Source organism: Stomoxys calcitrans, chromosome 2 (genome assembly GCF_963082655.1).
Source record: "Stomoxys calcitrans chromosome 2, idStoCalc2.1, whole genome shotgun sequence".
Classification (NCBI taxonomy): Eukaryota; Metazoa; Arthropoda; class Insecta; order Diptera; family Muscidae; genus Stomoxys; species Stomoxys calcitrans.
Genome location: NC_081553.1, coordinates 211,916,315 through 211,937,253, shown reverse-complemented (window position 1 = coordinate 211,937,253; position 20,939 = coordinate 211,916,315). Strand labels below are relative to the sequence as shown.

The following is a 20,939-nucleotide window of genomic DNA, read 5'->3' as shown; positions in this document are numbered from 1 at the left end:
CAGCCCTAGTCCGGACTCGACTATAAAAAGGAGACAACTTATCATCGAGTTTAGACCTGAATTGAAAACCACTCATTGGTACTGTTCCTTAATGCAATGGTTATAGGCAAATTTGCATTTGCTCATATTATTCTTGTTTTCTATAAACAACACACGGAATGAAAGGTGGCGATTATGGCTTCTACGCACTCAAGATTGGAGCGTAATTAGTATGGAATTTGATTCAAATTAAATAAGAGTCGAAGCTTCTAGGGGCTCAAGAAATCAATACAAGTAATCAGTTTATATGACTAATTTATGTTTTTCAAGACCTTACCTTACCACGTCAATATGCGATTTTGGTAAAGTTGAAAAGAGGGTGAGAATATTATACTATGGTATGCCACTGCGGACATACACCTAATCCAATTATCGGCTTGTTTTGAGCTTTAAATAATGAGAAGTAACATCGAAAAAATAGGTAAAGAATTCCCTAATTGTTCTTTACTCCATGTCCCTAAGTTGGTTTATCGGTATTGTGTATCCACCTAAATTCCGGTATTTGTTAGCCGCGAAAGCCAGGTAATGACATAGGAAAAACTCCAGTGTCTCATCAACTTCCTCATATGCCCTACACATGCTATGGCTTGCAGCACCTTTTCTCCTTAAATGTCCTATGTGACCTGGTATTATACCTGAAGTTATACTGATCTCCTCTTTAATTCCTTTAAGTGATAGCCTCGTCTTCTCACGAACCGGATCTCTCCATAGAATTTTCGTCATCATACCAACCGTTTCACTGTTCCACAATACTCCTTATTCGGTCATGACCCGGCACCCAAATAATGGGGATCGTGCCATCCTTAGAGAAGTCGTTAATATCCTTCTTACACTACAAGACTGTTCGTGACCTTACCGTCCAGGTTGTTATAGGCCTATATATGGGATTTAAATTATAGGTATTTAGGAATAAGGAACGAATATGGCATCTATGTTTGGATCAAGCAACGAGGATAAAAATATCAGAACTATTTTTGTGCTCTTAAAATTTTACAGCAAATTTGAAGCTTATAGGTGTCGGTAATTATTTTTCTTCAAAGCAAGCAGCGGCGCCGAAAGAAAATCTAATTTACAGAAAGAAAGATACACATATTGGAAGCTACGATTGGCGAAACCCTATATAAGTACATTACGCCATAGTTTCCTTCACGGTAGAGGTGGGATAAGATAAATATATACATATAAATAAAGAATTTTAACTTTGCACATAGACTATTTTGTGGCGCTTGTGAATGTAGATAATCTAAGAACAAGCCGCAAGCAGAATTCTGCTCTCAATGGCATGCAGTTTGCGTCGTTTGCATTTTCTAAACACAGTTGAAACTCAATTATCCGGGCCTCATTAATCGGTTACCCCTGTTAACTGGCATACTGTACCTTTAGTTTTTTTACCTCTATTAACCGTGGTTTACCTCTATTATCCGTGATATAAAATTCTGGGATTCCCCTTTTTATTTTAAGTTAAAGTTGAGTATATTGAGTGGCATGGGGCGGATTAATATCTGCACCCTCCTTTCAACCTAGCCTAACCTAACCTATTCAAAAGAAGCAAATAATTTACAAATATGCTTCTAGAAATTCTAAAAAACGTTTGCTTTTTATAATGAGTGCAAAGTGCTTTTGCTTCTAGGTAAGCAGTGATATCTGTAACATTTCTTATGTTATAGTAACATTTCTTCCACATGCTTAATTCGGCCTATTGTTCAAGGGACAATCCGAAACTTCCACAACCGTAAATGAATCATCCAAAAACTTTTGTTTGCAGAAATCTCGATGTGGTATGCGGTAATTCGGCCCAGGTTTATTGCGCAGGGTGTAGCCTATTTATGTATTTTGAGTTCACGACTTCGTTCCACACCTAATCCCCCTTCTTCTGATGACTTTTCACTAAGTTTCCCATATATTGTTTATTTTACCTTGGCAACTCTGCCAACAAATTAACAAATACAAATGCCAATTTCTCTCTTTGTTGAATTTTTGTTTTTTTTTTGTTTGTCAATTAAAGTACCCACTTCACTTTTTCACTTCCACTCATCAGACGTAACTAAACTAGTGGCTCTGTTGGAGAATACACAAAGTTACACTTCGTAAATACCAACGAAATACTACCGCCACCATTGTTGGGGCGAAGGGATCGCCGCCACCACCACCATAATATGCATGCCAATCACGTTGATGAGGGGGCATGAATGAAAGAAGAAGTGTCTATGTGTGTGTATAAACCGACCAAACCGACAGACTGTTGAATGGACGTACATACAACAAATCTATTTTTCTTTCTTTACTTTTGCGAAAAAATTTCAGTTGTATTTTGAGCGTTGAAGTTTGGTGATATTACAAATATGGCGGTGGTGTGTGCGCGAGTGAAGAGATTGCTGCGCTAACAAATTAAAAGAAATTTCGCAATACTACAAAACATTGAACAACGAAAAAAGTGATGTCTCTCAATGTCCAAATGTGAGCGTATGAGTACAAAAAAAAGTCCAATTTAAAAAATTACAAAAAAAAACTAAAAAACCTATTAATAAAATCAAAGTTCACCTTCACTACTTATACAACACCATCAACCCCGGCTAAACAACAACTACGGACTGCAACAACACGACTTCAGCTATAACAAAAATGTAAGAGTAAGCAAATGTTTATTAATTTTTTTCAATAGAAAATGTACCAACGTATCAACAATCCATGAATCGATACTTCGACGTTTTCTCTTTTGTACAATGTATTTGAATAATGCCAATCTGGGTTCCAGCATAAGCAGTTAGTCAATCCATCAATCAGTTGAGTTTTCTTTATCATCGTCCCTTGTCATTTTCCAGGTTAGCATGATGTCTATGGTATGTGGTCAAGTGTCTTTTTTTTTGTTGATTTGTTTATCTATAGTACATTGCAATGATTAAAATACCACGCCTCCATTGTATTTAATCTAAATTAGACGCAAAATCGTATCTTAATGAAATTTTCAACCCTTTGAGCGGAAACGGATATGCGGGGGTATATACCCTTTTAAATGTAGTCGAGAAATAAATGCCATTACCAAATTCGTTTATTTTAGAATGTTATATGGTATGGATTTTATGTTTTGGAATCCACAGGTACTATTGTAATTCGACTTTAACCCGCTTAACACTGCTCTTTAAATCCGGTTTTAATGGCTCGATCATATGTTTTCCCTTTATAAAATCAGCTGACGAGAGCCTTTAATCCGGATTTAATGAGCTGTGTAAATGGGGTTTTTGTCGATTGTCGAATAAAATGCCCCTTGGAAACTTGTGTGCAGATATTTCAATGAAATTGTCACCACGACCTTTTGAACTCGGTCCTGAACTCGGCGCGCTCCGCTGCGCCTTCAATATATGGAACAAAACTATCATTTGAATATTTATTTTCGGCAATTAAAGAGATTCTAGTGAATATATGTGGTATATATGTCACTTGACTAACAGTATAACAATATAAATGCCTTTATTTGAATCCCAGAAGGTGTTCTATAGTCTCTTCTTCCTCGATGTCCATACAGCTTCTGCAAAAGTCGTTGCAAGCAACCTTCAGTCTGTCAGCATGTTTGCCGATTATACAGTGACTTGTCGTGACGGACACAATGACTGAGACGTCTGTTCTAGCCAATGACAGCAAAGCAGTCGACCTCTTCAAGTCTAGATGAGCCCACATAGTTTTGGAATGCTCACAGCTCCCTATTTGTGACCATCTATCATTTGTTGACCTTCGGGCCTGGTCCTGAAAACTTAGCTTACATGTCGCTAGAGGCATACCCGCAGATTCCAATGTCCTTGGAGAGTGTAAGGTAGTTCCTAGTCTTGCAAGCTCGTCTGCTTTAGAATTCCCTGGGGTATCTCTGTGGCCCGGCACGCCAGACGATAAATATACCCGATTTAGAAGTGTTTTGGAGGCGGTCGCCCAAATACTTGGTCCCACATTTGGATATCAGATACGTTTTGTACTTTTAAATACCGAATTTAAATTTTGCCGAAATTTGGGACAGTGTGTTAAGTTAAGCCCCTCGACATACTTCTTCAGTTTGGCTCAGATCGGTCCAGATTTCAATATAGATGCCATAAAGACCAATCTCTCGATTTAAAGTTTTGGGCCAATAAAAGGCCCATTTATTGTCCGATGTCGCCGAAATTTGGGACAGTGTGTTAAGTAAAGCCCCTCGACATACTTCTGTAATGTAGCACAGATCGGTCCAGATTTGGATATAGCTGCCATATAGACCGATCTCTCAATTTAAGGTTTTGAGCCCATAAAAGTCGCATTTGTTGTCCAATGTCGCCGAAATTTGGGACAGTAAATTGTGTTAAGCCCTTCGACATTCTTCTTCAATTTGGCTCAGATCGATCCAGATTTAAATACAGCTGTCATATAGACCAATCACTCGATTTAAGGTTTTGGGCCCATAAAAGGCGCATTTATTTTCCGGTGACGCCGAAATTTGGACAGTGTGTTAAGCCCCCCGACATACTTCTGCAATATACTTGTTATGTATTTTTACTTGTTATGTATACGATTTTTTATCTGACATGCAAAATAACGTGCAACCCATGTGTAATTCGTTTTTTTTTCGTAAATTTTCCATGGTTAATTTTTACTTCAACAATTTTAGATTTGATATTTTTTTGGCGTTCACTGCTTTAACAATTGCTATCTTATTGAAGGGTAACATAATCCCCCTTATTCCGGTTGGCGAAGGAGTAGTTGACTGTCAAAATTTGTACAAAATGGTATTATGGTTGTTGAAGAGGAAAATTCGTTTACATTTTTGGTATCACGTAAGCCGAATTCGACTTCAAATTTGACGAAAACGACCGATATATACGTTTATTGCATTCTAAACTACATCGGGCCTGTTTGTCGAAAGAGTATACTTTTATATAATTTTTAGTTTATTTATTTTTTTTTCGACTACGACTGCTGTCGATTTTCGCCTTCGACAACGCCTTCGATTTATAAGATTTTTTATCTGACATGCAAAATAAGGTGCATCCCATGTGTATTTGGTTTTTTTTTTTTAATTTTCAATTATCAATTTCATGTGATATTTTTACTTCATCAATTTTAGATTTGATATTTTTTGACGCCTACTGCTTTAACAATTGCTATCTTATTGAAGGGTAAAATAATATTATTGCTCTTTATTGTTATCGCAAGAGGATTAACGTATTAGCTATTGGTTTTTTATTTAGTTCCTCACTCAGCTGTTAGTTGTTTGAATTTGTTTAGCTATCAACGCTGTTAGCCAAATAATATGGTGTTTGCATTGAAAACTTCCATTATTTTCTTAGCCGAAATGCAGATTTTGTGACTCTTTAGCTTTTTCTTAATCTCTGCAACATTTTTGTATTTCCTTACATTTTTCGACAATTATTGTTAACCAAAGAGAGATATGACGTTTACGTTGGCTCTTATTAAAAAGATCTGCCGAAAATTGAAAGATAGACACATACAGGGTGGCTGATGAAAGCCGCTACCAAAAAAAAATGTAATAACTTTTGTTCTATTTAATAATAATAATTTAATAATTAATTTAATTAATTAATTAATTAATTTAATTAATAATAATTTAATAATTAATTTAATAATTTAATTTAACATGAATAAAAGAAAAATGTATTCCATACACCGAAAAAAAAATGTAGCAATATTCATCATTGTAGCAATATTCATCAGCCACCCTGTATATAAAAATATTTTAGAGATTAAGTAAAAGGTAAAGAGTCACATATTTTTAATAAGAGCCCACGTAAATGTGATATCTCTCTTTCTCTCGTTGGTTACCAATCAATGTTACCATATTGGCAGTTAACATCCTTAATATTTGATAGAAAAATAACAGTACTTGGCATATTGATATGTGACTGACACATAAACTGCTTAAAAAACAGCAAGCTATGCCACAAGCTGTATCGTTACAATACATTATTTTTGTTAAGAGTTTAATCTAATATTGGTTTAGCCACAGCTCGGACAATCCATAGTTACGTCAAACCTTAGACAAAAGATACTAGGTATTGCGTAGTTCCCAAGTACGTATATATATATATATATATATATATATATGTACTATTGTTTTGTCTTGGAAAAAACATCAGCAATTAATTTACTCATTAGTCACCCTATTGTAGTCTATTTTTCTATTCATGCATCATTCATTGAACCGATATGATCAAAATGAAAAATACCACAATAAGCGTATACCTACATATATAGAAAGACTATGCATTAATGGAATAATTCTAAAGAAACAAATTAAACATTGTGGTGTTAAAAATAAATTTAAAACACTTCCTCCAATTTTTGTGAGAAAACGTCGCATATCGTTAAAGGTAATAACGGAAAGGAACATTTAGATTGGCAACGTTATTTACAGTGTTACCGACTTGACTCGTAAAGTTGCTAATGCTATAAGCCTAGTACTGACCTCGCGCGTGAAACCAGAGCATTTCTGGCACGGTCAAAAGCCTATATGATTCCTTGTTTTACGGAATACAAAAGCTCTCGGGGAGGGAGAGGTACCACCATCTCCGAGTTCTCTTTTCGGGAAAATGACTTTTTCACTGTTAACAAGGAAGGACATCCTGCCTAGATCGGCGATGGCCAATGGGTTTGGCATAGAACATAGAAAGGCAGAGCTGGTGTTGTTCACTGGAAGGAGGAAGTATGGCGAATTCAGGCGACCGAACCTGGAAGGAGGAAGTATGGCGAATTCAGGGGACCGAACCTGGAACGAAAGGCCGTTGGAGTGGAACGATTACCTGGCTTTGGACTGTAGGTGCGCTTGTGCGCTGGAATTAATATGCATATACATTTAAAATCTACGAAATTTGACTATGTTGTTGCAACATGTTGAAATCATTTCGTAAAATGAAATTAGTACAACTTATTTGAACAACTTTCATAGTCGTTTCGCAAAAGTTTTTTTATACGGACTTTTGACAGTTGTTCGGACGAAAACTTGAAGTCAGTACAAGGCATAAGCATTGAAATAAAAGAAATTTTTGTGCTCTCAAAATGCTGTAGCAAATGTCAAGCTTATAGGTGTAGGTAATTATTTTATTTTCCTTCAAGGCAAGCAGCTCTGCCGAAAAAAAACCAAATTTACAGCAAAAAGAAAAGAAAGAAATATACACATATTTGAAGCTACGACTGCCGAAACCAACCCTTAGGTTTGGTACTCCATCGGCATTTCGCGTAAACAACTGTCAAACTCCAAAAAATTGTAAATAAAAAATGTGTGAAAAATTAAAATGTTAATTGCTACTAAAAGTAGCAATTAGGGAAATTGTTTTCACAGATGTCAAGCTCCATAAAAAAAGTCGGCGAAACGTTAGCTAAAAATGGGCGAAAAAGTAGTACTCTGCTTTCAGTGAGGAAAATGGCAAAAAACTATTATGGTGGCAACACTTGAAACTATTGCCGGCATAATTTTTGTTTTTTTTTATTGGTTTCAGTGGTTATTTTTTCTTTATTTATTTGAGAAAAAGTACATAAAATAGAGAAAACAATAAGTGCAGATAAGGAAATGTGTTTTCATATGGAAACAAAAACACTTGACTGCTGTCAAATTTCGCTCGCGAAACAATTAAAAATGTCAGTGTCTATTCCGAAAGCAAAATAGAATACCAACCCATAGTCGCTGAAATTTTTAATCGTTCAAGCTGAGTAATCTGTTCAGCTTTTCAGGCGGAATGCTGTCAAACTCAACTGGAGGAAAATAGGTGAAAAAGTAGTACTCTGTTTATAGTGATGAAAATGGCAAAAAGAAATTTTAGTGGCAACGCTTGTCATCATTGTCGGCATCATTTTTTAAATAGTTAGTTTTTTGTTTTTTGTTTTTTTTTTTATTTATTTACGAAAAAAAATAAAACCATAAGTGCAGATAAAAAAACGCCTTTTGGTATGAAATTAAAAATAAAACATAACTGCCAAATTCCGTTCGCGGAACAATTAAAGATTTCCGCGACTATTCCGAAAACAGAATAGAATACCAATTCTAACGAGGGAAATTATAAAGTTATCATTTGTTTTTGTGTCCATACCGGAAGACGTAGCTATAATGTTTTAATCGTGGTCAATGTAATTTTTTGACATTTTCCTCCTACTCCGCTTAAAGTGAAAGCGGAGAACTACTTTTTCGGCTATTTTTCCCCAACGTTTTTTAAATGTAGTTTGACAGCATTCCGCGTGAAAAGCTCCTGCAGGAGATAGCTGTGAGCACCACACAGACTGGACATTGAGGTCCGATCTGTGTGGTGTTCATTGCTGTCACGAGAAATTGTGCTGCGTGCTACCGGGCGCGTCCACAGGTTGCGGATAGTGGAATGCTCCATAAGTAGTAGCTGCAACGGCAGTCACGGACAATGAGCGGTATCAGTGAGAGGCCGTGCGGCACCGGCTCTTGCACAAATACTGAGTGCCTTTGATGCTCGATATGACAAGGCGAGTTATTGCCGCCTTTAACTAACCAATGGCCACACTGTTACCACGGCGATCGGTACTTTGGACAAAAACGAGTCTGCTCTCCCACTAGAGCTTGACGAGGATCGCCACCTCCACATAAAAATGTGACTACACCAACAACAACCAGTTTTATTGGCTCAATCATCTGTTTTCCCTTTATTAAATCAGCTGACGAGAACCTTAAATCTGGTTTTAATTAACATTTTAAAGGAGGTTAATTATGTTATTCCGATGACCCCAAGTAACAAAGGTCACTATTGCTGTTCACTATGTTGAAGATTTTTAGACTGAAAATGGTGGTTAATTCAAAAAATATCAGCTACCTTGCTTTGCATCGGTACACTGAAAGAAAATTTTGAAACCATACAGTATTGATAGTGAATTAAAACCGTTATTTGTGACAAAAATACAGTATGGCATGGATGGTAAAAAAAGGGAATTAATTAACTATCAATACCTTATGGTGTAAATTTTTCTTCCGGTGTAATATGGTGGACATAAGGTAACCATAGGAGGTTAATGATATACTCGCACGCTAAGGCACTACACATGATTCTAAGTCTATCAACATTTTAAAGTTTCCCTATGAACATATATATATATGACTCTCAATCAATGAGAGCTGTCTGTCAAAATAGGGATCGAACTGGTTGTCGTTTTCTTAAACTTAAGGGAGCAAACATTCTACCTTCTTTTGGATTATTCTCTATGTACCAAACAGCAATAGATACGTTTATTTTTGAATTGCCCCATTAGGCCCATTGTTATTTTAGTTTAAAATGGACATTATGTAGACAAATTTTAACAAACATTGTGAGCCATAGTCACAGTCGTATTTGACAACATTATGTGCATTTAAAAAGAAATTATGGTTTCCTGTATGCAGCAGCAATGCTCTTATGGAGGCACAATCACGTCGAGTTCGTTTCAAGCAAATGTCATTGTTCTACATTCAAATGTGTAGACGACAACTGCAACAGAAACAACAGGTTAGAAAGTAAAATCACGCCGATTGTTTTACTTATTTCGCATGTTTGGTTGAGTAGAGGTAACGACTAAATATTTAAACGACTGATATTTCCATTTTCCTATATTCATCGTGAAAAGGCCATTGTTTTAATGATTTTTTTCTCTCTTTTCACTTTTTTGTTTTCATTTTAGACTCGCATATTTTCCAATAGTACATCATCATTCCGCCGTGTGTGGGAACAGTCGTCATTGCGTTCTCCACGTTCGGACAAATACACGAGTAAACATTGCGGGAAACAGTGTTCAACTTCCATGATTGCTTCGGAAAATGATGTCTTTCTGGCAGCAACTGGCAAAGACGCAACATCCACCAAGCGCCATCAACTCCTACCCATGCGAAACACACACTCCGAAAAGATGACCCCAGCCACAAAGACACCACGTGTTTCGGCTTGGGCCATATCGTTTGAACATTTGTTAGAGGACACCGCTGGCCTGGCTACATTTGCGGCATTTTTGAAAATGGAATTTTCGGCGGAAAATATCTACTTTTGGACTTCCTGCGAACGTTACAAAAATACCGAAAATCTCCTAGACAGACAGATTCAAGCCAAACATATTTATGGCCAATATCTCTCAAGCAATAGTTCAGAGCCGGTTAATTTGGACTCACAAACCCGCAATCTCTCTGAGGAGGCTTTGCAACAGGCCGATAAGGACCTGCTGGTAAAGGCTCAAAAACAGATATTCCATTTAATGAAATTCGATAGCTATCAAAGGTTTATACGTTCAGAGCTATACAAAAATTGCCTAAATGCTGAGGAGAAAAATCTAACTCTACCATATGGCGATGATAATTTGGATGATATGCTGAAGACAAATTTTTCTCAATGTGCCTCGCCAAAGGTTGGTTACTTTTATTAAAAGAAAAAAAACTGAAAGTGTTGCTAAACTATAGAATGTTTTTTTTTTAAATTTCAGTTAAAAAAATCAGCCAGCAATGCGGAAGATCGTCGCCGTAAAATACTTTTGCCCTGGCATCGCAAAACCAGAAGTAAGTCCCGTGATCGCATGGATGTAGCTTGTGATGAGAGTCATGAAACTTCAAATGGCAGTAGTCCTGCTTTAAACACACTCGTGGTGCCTTCCACTAAAATTACCTCGGCAAAGTCCACGGAAAGCTGTGACACACAACGTTCCTCTCTGCCGTCATCTCTGAAATCCATTAACTCCACCTGTTCCCTGTGTCGAGTGAAATTCTCAGATGATGCTACAACTATAGTCCAAATAAAGCCCAATGAAACTGTTGGTCAACTGGTTGAAAGATTATTGGAAAAACGTGGCCTACGCTACAGGCTCTACGAAGTCCTATTGAAATCTCACAACAAAAGCATAGATCCTCAAACCTCATCTCAGACAATTGCAGGCGAAGAAGTCGAAATAGAGCAACGTGTCACCTTTAAGCTTTATCTGCCTGATCCCAAAGCTATATCCGTTAAAAGTAAACCAAAGAAATATCTACATGAAGTTGTTATGCCCATTCTACAAAAATACAACTATGACATGGACAGCGTTGACGTTTTGCGAGGGGATACCATGGAGACCCTGGATCTCGCGAAATTGGTGACAACAGTCGATGATCAACGTTTATATGTGGTGCTAAGGCCTACAACCCTCATGCACTCGGCTAGTAACAAAAAACTTAAAAATGGTGCTGCAGATTATCAAAATGACAGCATATCTTTACATTATATCAAATCCAAGGAGTTGGCTAGCGAATTTATAGCCCGAAATAGTAAGAGCAACATTAAAAGCAGCTCCGTCGGTAGTAGTTCAGAGGGGAATCTAATTGAAGCTACAAATATTATATTTGAAAATATCATAAAGGAGAAAACACAACCAGGAAAACAATCTCAAAGCATCGATCAATATTCGTTAAAGGTAATTTTAAGGCTAAACTCCATAGATATTACACTATAAAAATAAATTTTCGAAAACCTACGCACGTACTTAACTGAACAAGGCAAAATCTATGATTCCAAGAGTAAACAAAGTACATTTTTTCTTCAATATCTAACTCTCAGCTTTCCCTACTTCAGGATACATTGATAGAATGTATAGTCACTTGCCACGAACAGTAAGTGGAAAGGCCCCCTTGAACATTAGGAATGTAAAAATACTTATGTATGTCCATTGAAAATATCACAAATGAAATAAAACGTAAACTTTGGTATACATTCTAACCTATGCACCACGGTGGTCTGGCTTCGGTCGTGCGTCCAATACATTGAATACATGCCTATCTTCAATCACAACATGATCGATTAGGTTTCACATTGTTCTGGCGACGGAACCGTCGCTTCTCACTATGTACCTACACCTAAGCCAGCAATCGACTTTTTGTGCGCTTTAAATACCGAAGAGCGCAGAAGTTGGCATGTCAGCCTATGATACTGAATACGTGAGTTCGCTTCCTGGCTAGAATATCATCTTCCAGCTGTTGAGTTTAACAGTTTACAAATTATCGCATTCACAATAACTATACTCATTGTTAGGAACAGAACCTACGTTGCAAGTGCAACCTAAAAAAGCTCTGCCTCGTAAAAGCCTATCCGGTATATAGGGACATGCTCTTACGAGAGCCTATCCAAATGCCTATCCAGGGGCCGAATTACCGCAAACGTGAACAAGTCGTTTGAAATCTCTCTATTATAAATTATGCATTTCATTATTGAACGAGGATTTTTGAAATTTAAGAACCCAAATGTTTAAATCGATCATAATTTGTAAAAAAAAAATTAAATTAAAATGTCCATAAAAGTTGTACAACAACCATTAAAATCGAGATGAAGTTTCATTCGATACGACAGCACACTCGATCACGTATGCGGTAATTCGGACCCATTTCCATGGGGTAGTAGTTATCGGATCGACCCCGGGAGATTTCTTGTTGTTGTTGTAGCCATGTCTGCAAGTGGTGGTGGCGATCCTCGTCAAGCACTTATAGGCGAGCAAGCTCGTTCCTGTTGCCGCGGGAGCATGATGGCCATTGGTTATTTAAAGGCGCCATTAACTCGCCATGTCGTATCGAGCATCATAGGCACTCAGTATTTAAGTAAGAACCGGTGCCACTCGGCCTCCCACTGAGACTCTCCACTCGATACCGCTGATTATACGCGACTGCAGTTACAGCTACTCCGTATGGAGCATTCCACTATACACAACCTGCTGTTGTTTTTGTTGTAGCCACCTATATGTGGAGGTGGCGATCCTCGTCTAGCTCTTATAGATGAGCAAGCTCGGGAACATGATCGCCGCGGGAACATGATGGTCATTGGTTATTTAAAGGCACCAATAACTCACCACCGTAGCGCAGAGGGTAGCATGCCCGCCTATGATGCTGAACGCCTGGTTTCGAATCCTTGCAGGAAAATTTTTCAGCGGTGGTATCCCCTCCTAATGCTGGCGACATTTGTGAAGTACTTTGCCATGTAAACACTTCTCCCCAAAGATATGCCTCTCTGTGGCACGCTGTTCCGACTCGGCTATAAAAAGAAGGTCCTTTTCGTTGAGCTTAAAATTGAATCGGACAACACTCATTGATTTGTGTGAAGTTTGCCCCAGCTCCTTAATGGAATGTTCATGGGCAAATTTGCAATAAACCACCTTGTCATAGCGAGCATCATAGGCATAACAATGAACACCACACAAATGGGAGCTCAAAGATCCAGCCTGTGTGGTGCTCATAGTTATCCCGTGCCGGGATCCGCAACCTGTGGACGCGTCTGGTAGGCCCCAGCTAAGCTTTTCGTGATAAGGAAGAACACCACACAGATTGGAGCTCAATATTCCGGCCTGCGTGATGCTGCTGTTGTTGTTGTAGCCACATTTTCATGTGGAGTTGCCGATGCTCTTCATACTCCTAATTTGAGCAAGCTCATTCCGGTCCAAAGGACCGATCGCCGCGGGAACAAGGTGGCCATTGGTTATTTAGAGATACCAAAAACTCACCTTGTCTTATAGAGCAAAGTGAGGCTTTTAAGTTACCCCGTGCCTGGGGGCAGGTGGGGTCCTTCATCGGCAAGGCATTTGAATGAAATTTTGATTCAAATAACATATCTACTAACATGTTATTTTAAACTTTTTCATTTTTTACAGTCTGATGAGTTCGGATCGGAAATTTCCGTGTATTATGATACGCTGAACAATAGCAAAGGTTCTTCGACGAATTTAAGACCAAGAATAAAAACTGCAATTAAGCCACATTCCAGTGAGGGTAATATTGCAGCAGGCGATTTTAATAAGCCGATTATAGCGAAACTCAAAGCAGGAGTCAAATTACAAGTCACCGAAAGAGTGGCAGAAAAGCAAGGTATGTCTACAATACATATAGTCCCGCAAAAAACAACGAAATAAAAACATATTTTCCCTTACCTACTTTAGATGAGTTACTCATAAGCCTCAAATCGCGTCTAGACAATCCACCTTCAAGCGTTATGAATGCCAATGAACTGCTCGATAATGCCAGAAATAAGGACAATCAAAATGATACTGCTTTAGTTCTACGCCATATACGTTCAACTTTAAGCCCCATCAACAAAACCTATAGCCCAACATCTTTAAATCATGAATCTGTGCCTTCGCCAACGCTGGACAAACCTTCTAGTTTGACTAACCGAACGTCATTAATACGCAACTCACTTTTGTCAAACAGTGAAGAAACTTCTAATCATTCCGAAACAGATGAAACTAGTGCAGCTTGTAAAGGGCCCCCACCTTTACCACCTAAACCAAAGGTTTTACCAACTAAACCCTCAAATTGGGGTGCTACAAACTCAGATTAAATTAAAAAAAAGACGAAATAGAGGAAAAACTCCCATCAGAGAAAATATTTAAAAGAAAAATTGAGCTAAAGAAATTCATTCAAAAAAAAATAATATTTTTAAAAGTTTATTTTCTAAAAATAAGCTTATTTTGTATTAAAAACAAAAATCCATGTTATTGTATATATTTATTTTAAACAGTTTTGTTACTAATTTTAAGAAGTATTATTAAAATTCAATATATATCTTATTGCATTTAAACGAATGCATACATATCGTGAGTTTTTGCAGTCATTCGATCAAAATTTTTTGATGATAGATTGTATTCTGATGTTAATTTGGAAGTGAATAGGTAACTATTGTTTAAACGGAAGCAGAATTACGAGCTTTAGCTTGGTGATTCCGTGATTCGATACAAGAGAGATATTTTAGATGTGGGTTATTGAGTCAGAATAAATAGAGATATCAAGGGCTGACGGGTGTGAGTCAAGGCAAGCTTGCTCAACTCCGAACCGAACTCCGCCTAACTATTCCGGCTACGGTTTTAAAACCTCGACTACGTTGACTCCATAGAGATTAAAAATTGAGATTGTACTCCAATATTGAATTTGTACATTTACGTGCTCTTAATGTCTCTTAACTTTGAGGCAGTTTGTTGCGCCGAACTCTCTGACCTTCATTTGAGGTGGAGAGATGAAAGGATCATCTCCATTTGTCCGATTTGCCCTTTTTGGCTGTGGTAGCCACAATTTTGGTCCGATCATTACAAAGTTTGGTACGAGGAAATCTTTTTGATGTCTTAATACGTGTCAAATTTTATTAAAATCGGCTCAAATTTATATAAAGCTCTCATATATATCTTTCCTCCACTATGCCCCTTTTTGGCCATTAAATAGTATAAAGTTACTTAGAAATTTGCAAATATGTGCAGGCAAAATTGACACCAAGTAAAACTAAACACTCACACGAACAATAAACAGTGGAAATTATAAGTAACAAATGTTAACATTTCTAGATCTACTCCAAATAAAATAGAGTGTTACAATTTTCACAAAAAAGGCAGTATAACACAGCATAAACCGCAAACACAACTATCAAAACAAAAATATATTGAGAATGTATACCACATTTTTTAAGTACTCACCTCTACCATTAAAAACAACATAAAAAGATAATTGAAATTCAAACTCCTTAAAGGAATATATAACCAACGAAATACTTGAAATTTCAACTCGGTTTGCTGCTTACCGTTTGTTTAAATTTTGTAAACATTGTCAACTGTTTGCTAGTATCAGGGTTGCCAAATTTCATAATTACTTGTGATTCTTACTCTCCAGGCTGTTGTACAAGGCGGATTTAAAAGGGTGGTCTCAGGCGAACAGCTGTTAGCAGTCGGCCAGGTTTGACGGTATTAAGATGACAGATTTTAGTTTGCATTCTCTTTTTTGTTATCTTCTTTCTCGCATTTTCTCTGCTCATGTACGCGCTCCTGCTGCCTTGTTGTTCTTCAGACGAGTCACTGCTACTTGGACCTCATTCTGACTAGGAGGTAAACATTCTATACCATCATCAGGAATTGGTTCTGCAATATCCTCTTCGCCGCAATTGTCCTCAGCATGCTATATGTGTCAGTTACCAGATTTCCTTATTTGTCTCTGCAGGAGGATGTGCCTGTACCAATGCCGGACTTCATTCTGACTCCTGTACATCTCGATTCGCTCACACTCACGTCTTTTCATTTTTTTTTTCTTTCTGCGGAATAGACGTTTTTCCTCTCTGCTTTTCTCCCCATACCTTTCCTTCATCTGGTGTGTTGCTACTGATTGCAGGGTTGCTCTTTATGCTGCATTCTCGGTTTTAACAGCATCTCGAGACTCTTGGTTGTACCATGGGATTCTTGGGGAGGCTTCCGGTGTCCAAGTACGGATTTAGGGGCATCTTCGATGGAGTGGGCAATGGTTTGCCACTGCGCCATTATTTCATCGGAACAAGGATTGCTTTCATCAAGCATTTAGGTCAGCTTCTCCATACGGAGTAGCTGCAACGGCAGTCGCGGACATTAAGCGATATCGAGCTTACTGATATATACTGAGTTTCTATTATGCTCGATATGACAAGGCGAGTTGTTGGCGCCTTTAAACAACCAATGGCCATCTTGTCCCCGCGGCGATCGGTCCTTTCGGACCGGAACTAACTTACTCACCTATAACAGCTAGACGAGGATCGCCACCTCCACATATAGACATGTGGCTACAACAACAACAACTAATGGTAAATAATTCATTCATAATTCATATTACAGTACAAAAAAAAGCATTTGAATTTTCCATAGGGCAGGGCTCACTCATGGGTGAACAAACCTAATCTGGCAGTGCCGCATACTCCCATCTCTGATGCTTGTACTCACTACCCAAATTCATAATAGTAGCTGTCTTATTTTAGTACTATATTGTGCAGTACAATGTATCCAAGTAGTGCCAAAAATTAAAAAAAAATTATGTCGCTTGTCTTAACCTTATTCAGCGAATCCGAATTCATGTTTGTGTTTTTCTTTCTCTCATTTTACTTACACACGAGCGCAAGATGGCGGATTGCTCCAAATGATTTGTGGTTGTTGTACACATGAGACAACCTGTAATTGTTTTGACATGAACTTCGTTGTTCTGGATAAAAGTAATTTTCATACAAATTTCATTACATTGCCCTATATAGTACTAAAATAAAACACAGCATATATTTGCCGTTCACGGGTTTTCTATTCAGTACTAAAATAAAACACAGCAAGTATAGCAAACAGCTGTTTTTGCTTAGTAAAAAGTCAAGAGTTGTAGTTTTCATTTTGTTGGAAAAAAAACTAAATAAAATCTGGAAGAAAGGAAATTGACTAAAAATGAATGTTATTACTAGCATAAAGCTTTACATAGAGAAAATGTGTTCGGAGTCAGGACCAGGCATGAAGACCATGCTATTAGATAAGGAAACGGTAAGTGGGGGTGGTTTAATAGGTTGGCCAATTAGGGTCATCCTAATACAATTAAAGAAATGAATATGCCACTTATTTGTCTTTTCTTCCATTGCAGACAAGTATTATTTCAATGGCTTTTGCCCAATCAGATATGTTGCAACGTGAGGTCTTCCTATTTGAGCGCATCGATTCTGGGCGCTCCAATGAAAGAATGAAATATTTAAAGTGCATTGTTTTTATACGCCCTACCAAACAGAATGTGCAATTGCTAGCCCAGGAACTACGAAGTCCAAAATATGGATCATATTTTCTATGTAGGTTACTTATACCTCCTAATTGTTCACTAGTTGGGATATTTGTTTGATTGAGAACATGGGCAGAAACTAACAGCTGTCTCTTTTACAGATTTCAGCAACATTATACCCAGAACAGATATCAAATTTTTAGCGGAATGCGATGAAAGTGAATCTGTTAGAGAAGTCAAGGAACTCTATGCCGATTACCTTGCTGTCAATCCTAATTTGTTTTCCCTAAACATACCAACTTGTATGCAAAGGCTCAATTGGCTGCCCGACGCTCTTACCCGTTCTGTACATGGTGTAGTTTCGGTATTACTTTCCCTCAAATTAAATCCAGTTATTCGTTATAGATCCGGCTCTACGGTGGCTCAAACATTAGCCAAACAAATATTTGAACAAATAACCAAAGAGTCTTCGCTCTTTGACTTTCGCACTCATGAGAATGGTGCTGCTCCTCCTCTACTTTTGATACTTGATCGTCGTGATGATCCGGTGACACCTCTATTACATCAATGGACCTACCAGGCTATGGTTCATGAGCTCCTTTCAATAAGAAACAATCGTGTGGATCTCTCTGGCATACAGGGTATACCCAAAGACTACAAAGAATTGGTGCTTTCTGGAGATCAAGATGAATTTTATGGCAAAAATATGTATGCAAATTTCGGAGAAATTGGTTCTACCATTAAAGGTTTAATGGAAGAGTTTCAGCGTAAAGCTAAAGATCAGAAAAAGGTTGAAAGTATTGCAGATATGAAAAATTTCATTGAAACCTATCCACAATTCAAGAAAATGTCGGGCACTGTGCAAAAGCATTTGTGCATCATGGGCGAATTGTCTTCACTAACAACCAAACGCAACCTATTCGAGGTCTCAGAACTGGAACAGGAAATTGCCTGCAGAGCAGAACATTCGCAACAATTGCAAAGGATAAAAAAGATCATTGGCGACGAACGTACTTCAATAAACGATGTCATCAAATTGGTTGCCTTGTACGCATTACGCTATGAAAGACATGCAAATTGTGACACATCGGGCTTACTGCAAATGATAAAGTCCAGAGGAGGTCAAACTCACATTATACCTAGTCTCATAGAATATGCCGGAACACACATGCGTCAAGGGGAATTATTCAATTTGGTACGCATAGCCGGCGCTATAAAGTTGACGCGTAACTTTATCATAGGTCTAAAGGGTGTCGAGAATGTATTCACTCAACACACACCGCTGTTAAAGGAAACACTTGAAGAAGTTTTCAAAGGACGCGAGTTGGATTCCATGTATCCAGCTATCAATTCCGAACTGGTACCTTTCCGAAGGCCACCACAAGAGGTGGTTGTCTTCATGGTTGGCGGTGCCACCTATGAAGAAGCTTTAGCTGTTCATCAATTGAATAATGCCGGTTATCGAGTCATACTGGGGGGTACCTACATACACAATTCCACGAGCTTTATAGATGAAGTATTAGCCGCTACAGAAAATATGCAATTTAAGCATACAAAATCAATGCTGCGACACTATGCCTCCTCAGACAATTATTAACTAAAATTGCAAATTATAATTCAATGTGTTACTACTACATGTTTATCTACATTATATTATTGAAAATATTGTAAATTATCCTCTAGATGTAATATGTATACTTTTAATAATGCGCCTATTTCAAATGGAACATACAAATTAATAAAATAGCTATCAGTGTTATGTGTGTGTGTGCATCAATGCTATAAAAATTCAAATAGCTAACAAATTGTGGTTACCACAAGCATAAAGAAAGCATTAGGTTCCATGTACCATAACAAGCCAATATTCTCACTGAAGCCCGGCCAGGGATAGCTGTGAGCACCACACAGGTTGAAACATTGAGGTCAGATCTGTGAGGTGTTCAGCTGCGAGCTACCGGGCGGGTCCACAGGTTGCTAGTGGAATGCTCCATACAGAGTAGCTGCAACGGCAGTTGTGGGCAATCAGCGGTATCGAGCGGAGAGTCTCAGTGAGAGGCCGGGCGGCACCGGCTCTTACACAAATACTGAGTGCTCATGATGCTCGATATGAAAGGGCGAGTTATTGGCGCCTTTAAATATCCAATGGCCACCTTGTTCCTGCGGCGATCGGTCCTTTGAACCGCAACGAGCTTGCTCACACAGGAGCTTGACGAGGATCGCCACCTCCAAATGTGGGAAATGTGGCTACAACAACAACAACCCGCCAAAGCTGGTCAGGAGTGGTGTTTTCTCGATTATAGCGCAATAGTATGACATGCTCCCATCCCTTACCCATTCTTCCATCGCCTTAAGTCTCATAAACTCCTCATATATAATCGGTATGTCTATGTGCCGTATATCTAGAAAAGTCTCCAATACCCTGTTCAGTTTAGTTTCCTGTCCAAGATAGCTTCTAAGTATGTGATTTTGCTGTGTAGGGAAGACCTTCCGTTAAGAAACGTTGCACTTCAATTTTGCTCACCTTCGTCTACCTCGCGTACCGGCAAATTTCAGTTCAATCTGCGTTAGCCCAGTCGTATGCCATCTCCAAGACCCTTTTGGCCTTTCTGCCTCTTAGAAGTATCATAATATCGTCTTCGGCTTCAAAATTCTCCCCAGTCAGTTTATTTATGGTGGTCATCCATAGGAGAGGTAATAAAATGCCCCCCTGTGCCTCTTTCTACCTTATCTTTATGTCATGGGACTCATAGTTTATCCACCTGTTCCTAAGCACATGGTTCATTCAGTCTCTAAGCACCCGGTCCGCCTAGTACTGGTCTTAGGATTGATTCAGTGTGTCGATTTTCACATTGTTAGAAGGCTCCTCATTGTCAATGCATACCGCCAACATATACATTTAGGCGTTAAAAAGACTCGTCTGTTTTGTGCAAAACGTTTTGCAGAGCGGTCTCCATTGAACTCATATTCACATAAGCATTCTGCTTGTATCCGAGCAATATCTTGGGTGTCCTACTCTTTATCATGGTTGTTGTTGTTGTAGCAGTGTGTTCTACCCTGAAGCGGCAGCCCTTGCCGAAGAAGGAATCTACCGGGTCAATCCGGTATGTAAAACCGGCTGCAATGGTGTCCACTATATGGTCTATGGTTTTGAGTAGATTATAAGATTATAAAAGAGGTAAAGGGATGAAAACACAACACACTATGACAACAAAAGGAAGGAAGTGGAAACTACGGAGGATATAGACATAGTGGTCAAGCGGATCACAAAGGCCTTGAATGACTCGCTTGTGTCAGCATGCCCTAGTGCCAAGCCAAGGGGCAAACAGCGACCACCATGGTGGACCCCAGAGCGACCACCATGGTGGACCCCACCCCATGGTGGTTGGTGACTGCTGAAAACTCTTCAACAGAGGAAAAG

General features: G+C 38.4%; 3 protein-coding genes across 6 annotated transcripts in view; 2 read left to right on the top strand and 1 right to left on the bottom strand.

Moving 5' to 3' along the window:
• The window catches only part of LOC106080680 (trichoplein keratin filament-binding protein), a 164,618-nt gene extending 149,063 nt beyond the window's left edge, over positions 1–15,555 (bottom strand). Inside the window, exon 1 of one of the 2 annotated variants that reach the window (XM_059362954.1) lies at positions 15,457–15,555. The gene's annotated coding sequence lies outside the window, so the exon portion shown is untranslated. Of the gene's footprint in view, positions 1–15,277; positions 15,296–15,456 lie in introns of those variants that run through there. The other variant, XM_059362956.1, reaches the window with a different exon arrangement.
• Positions 2,093–14,577, top strand: LOC106088804 (regulator of G-protein signaling loco). 3 transcript variants are annotated; one of them, XM_013254495.2, is made up of 5 exons: positions 2,093–2,663; positions 9,682–10,395; positions 10,471–11,430; positions 13,648–13,861; positions 13,933–14,577. In XM_013254495.2, exons 2-5 carry the CDS (start codon positions 9,802–9,804, stop codon positions 14,331–14,333), a joined length of 2,169 nt encoding a protein of 722 aa, XP_013109949.2. In that variant the 5' UTR covers positions 2,093–2,663; positions 9,682–9,801; the 3' UTR covers positions 14,334–14,577. The 3 variants fall into 3 exon arrangements, with proteins under 3 accessions (XP_013109949.2, XP_059218934.1, XP_013109947.2); XM_059362951.1 differs by having other exon boundaries at positions 2,093–2,669; XM_013254493.2 differs by lacking the exon at positions 2,093–2,663 and adding an exon at positions 2,856–2,879.
• Positions 15,556–16,826: 1,271 nt separating the features above from the next.
• On the top strand, positions 16,827–19,280 carry LOC106088784 (vacuolar protein sorting-associated protein 45). Its single transcript, XM_013254464.2, has 3 exons — positions 16,827–17,295; positions 17,393–17,591; positions 17,683–19,280. Exons 1-3 carry the CDS (start codon positions 17,203–17,205, stop codon positions 19,116–19,118), a joined length of 1,728 nt encoding a protein of 575 aa, XP_013109918.1. The 5' UTR covers positions 16,827–17,202; the 3' UTR covers positions 19,119–19,280.
• The last annotated feature ends 1,659 nt before the right edge of the window (positions 19,281–20,939 follow it).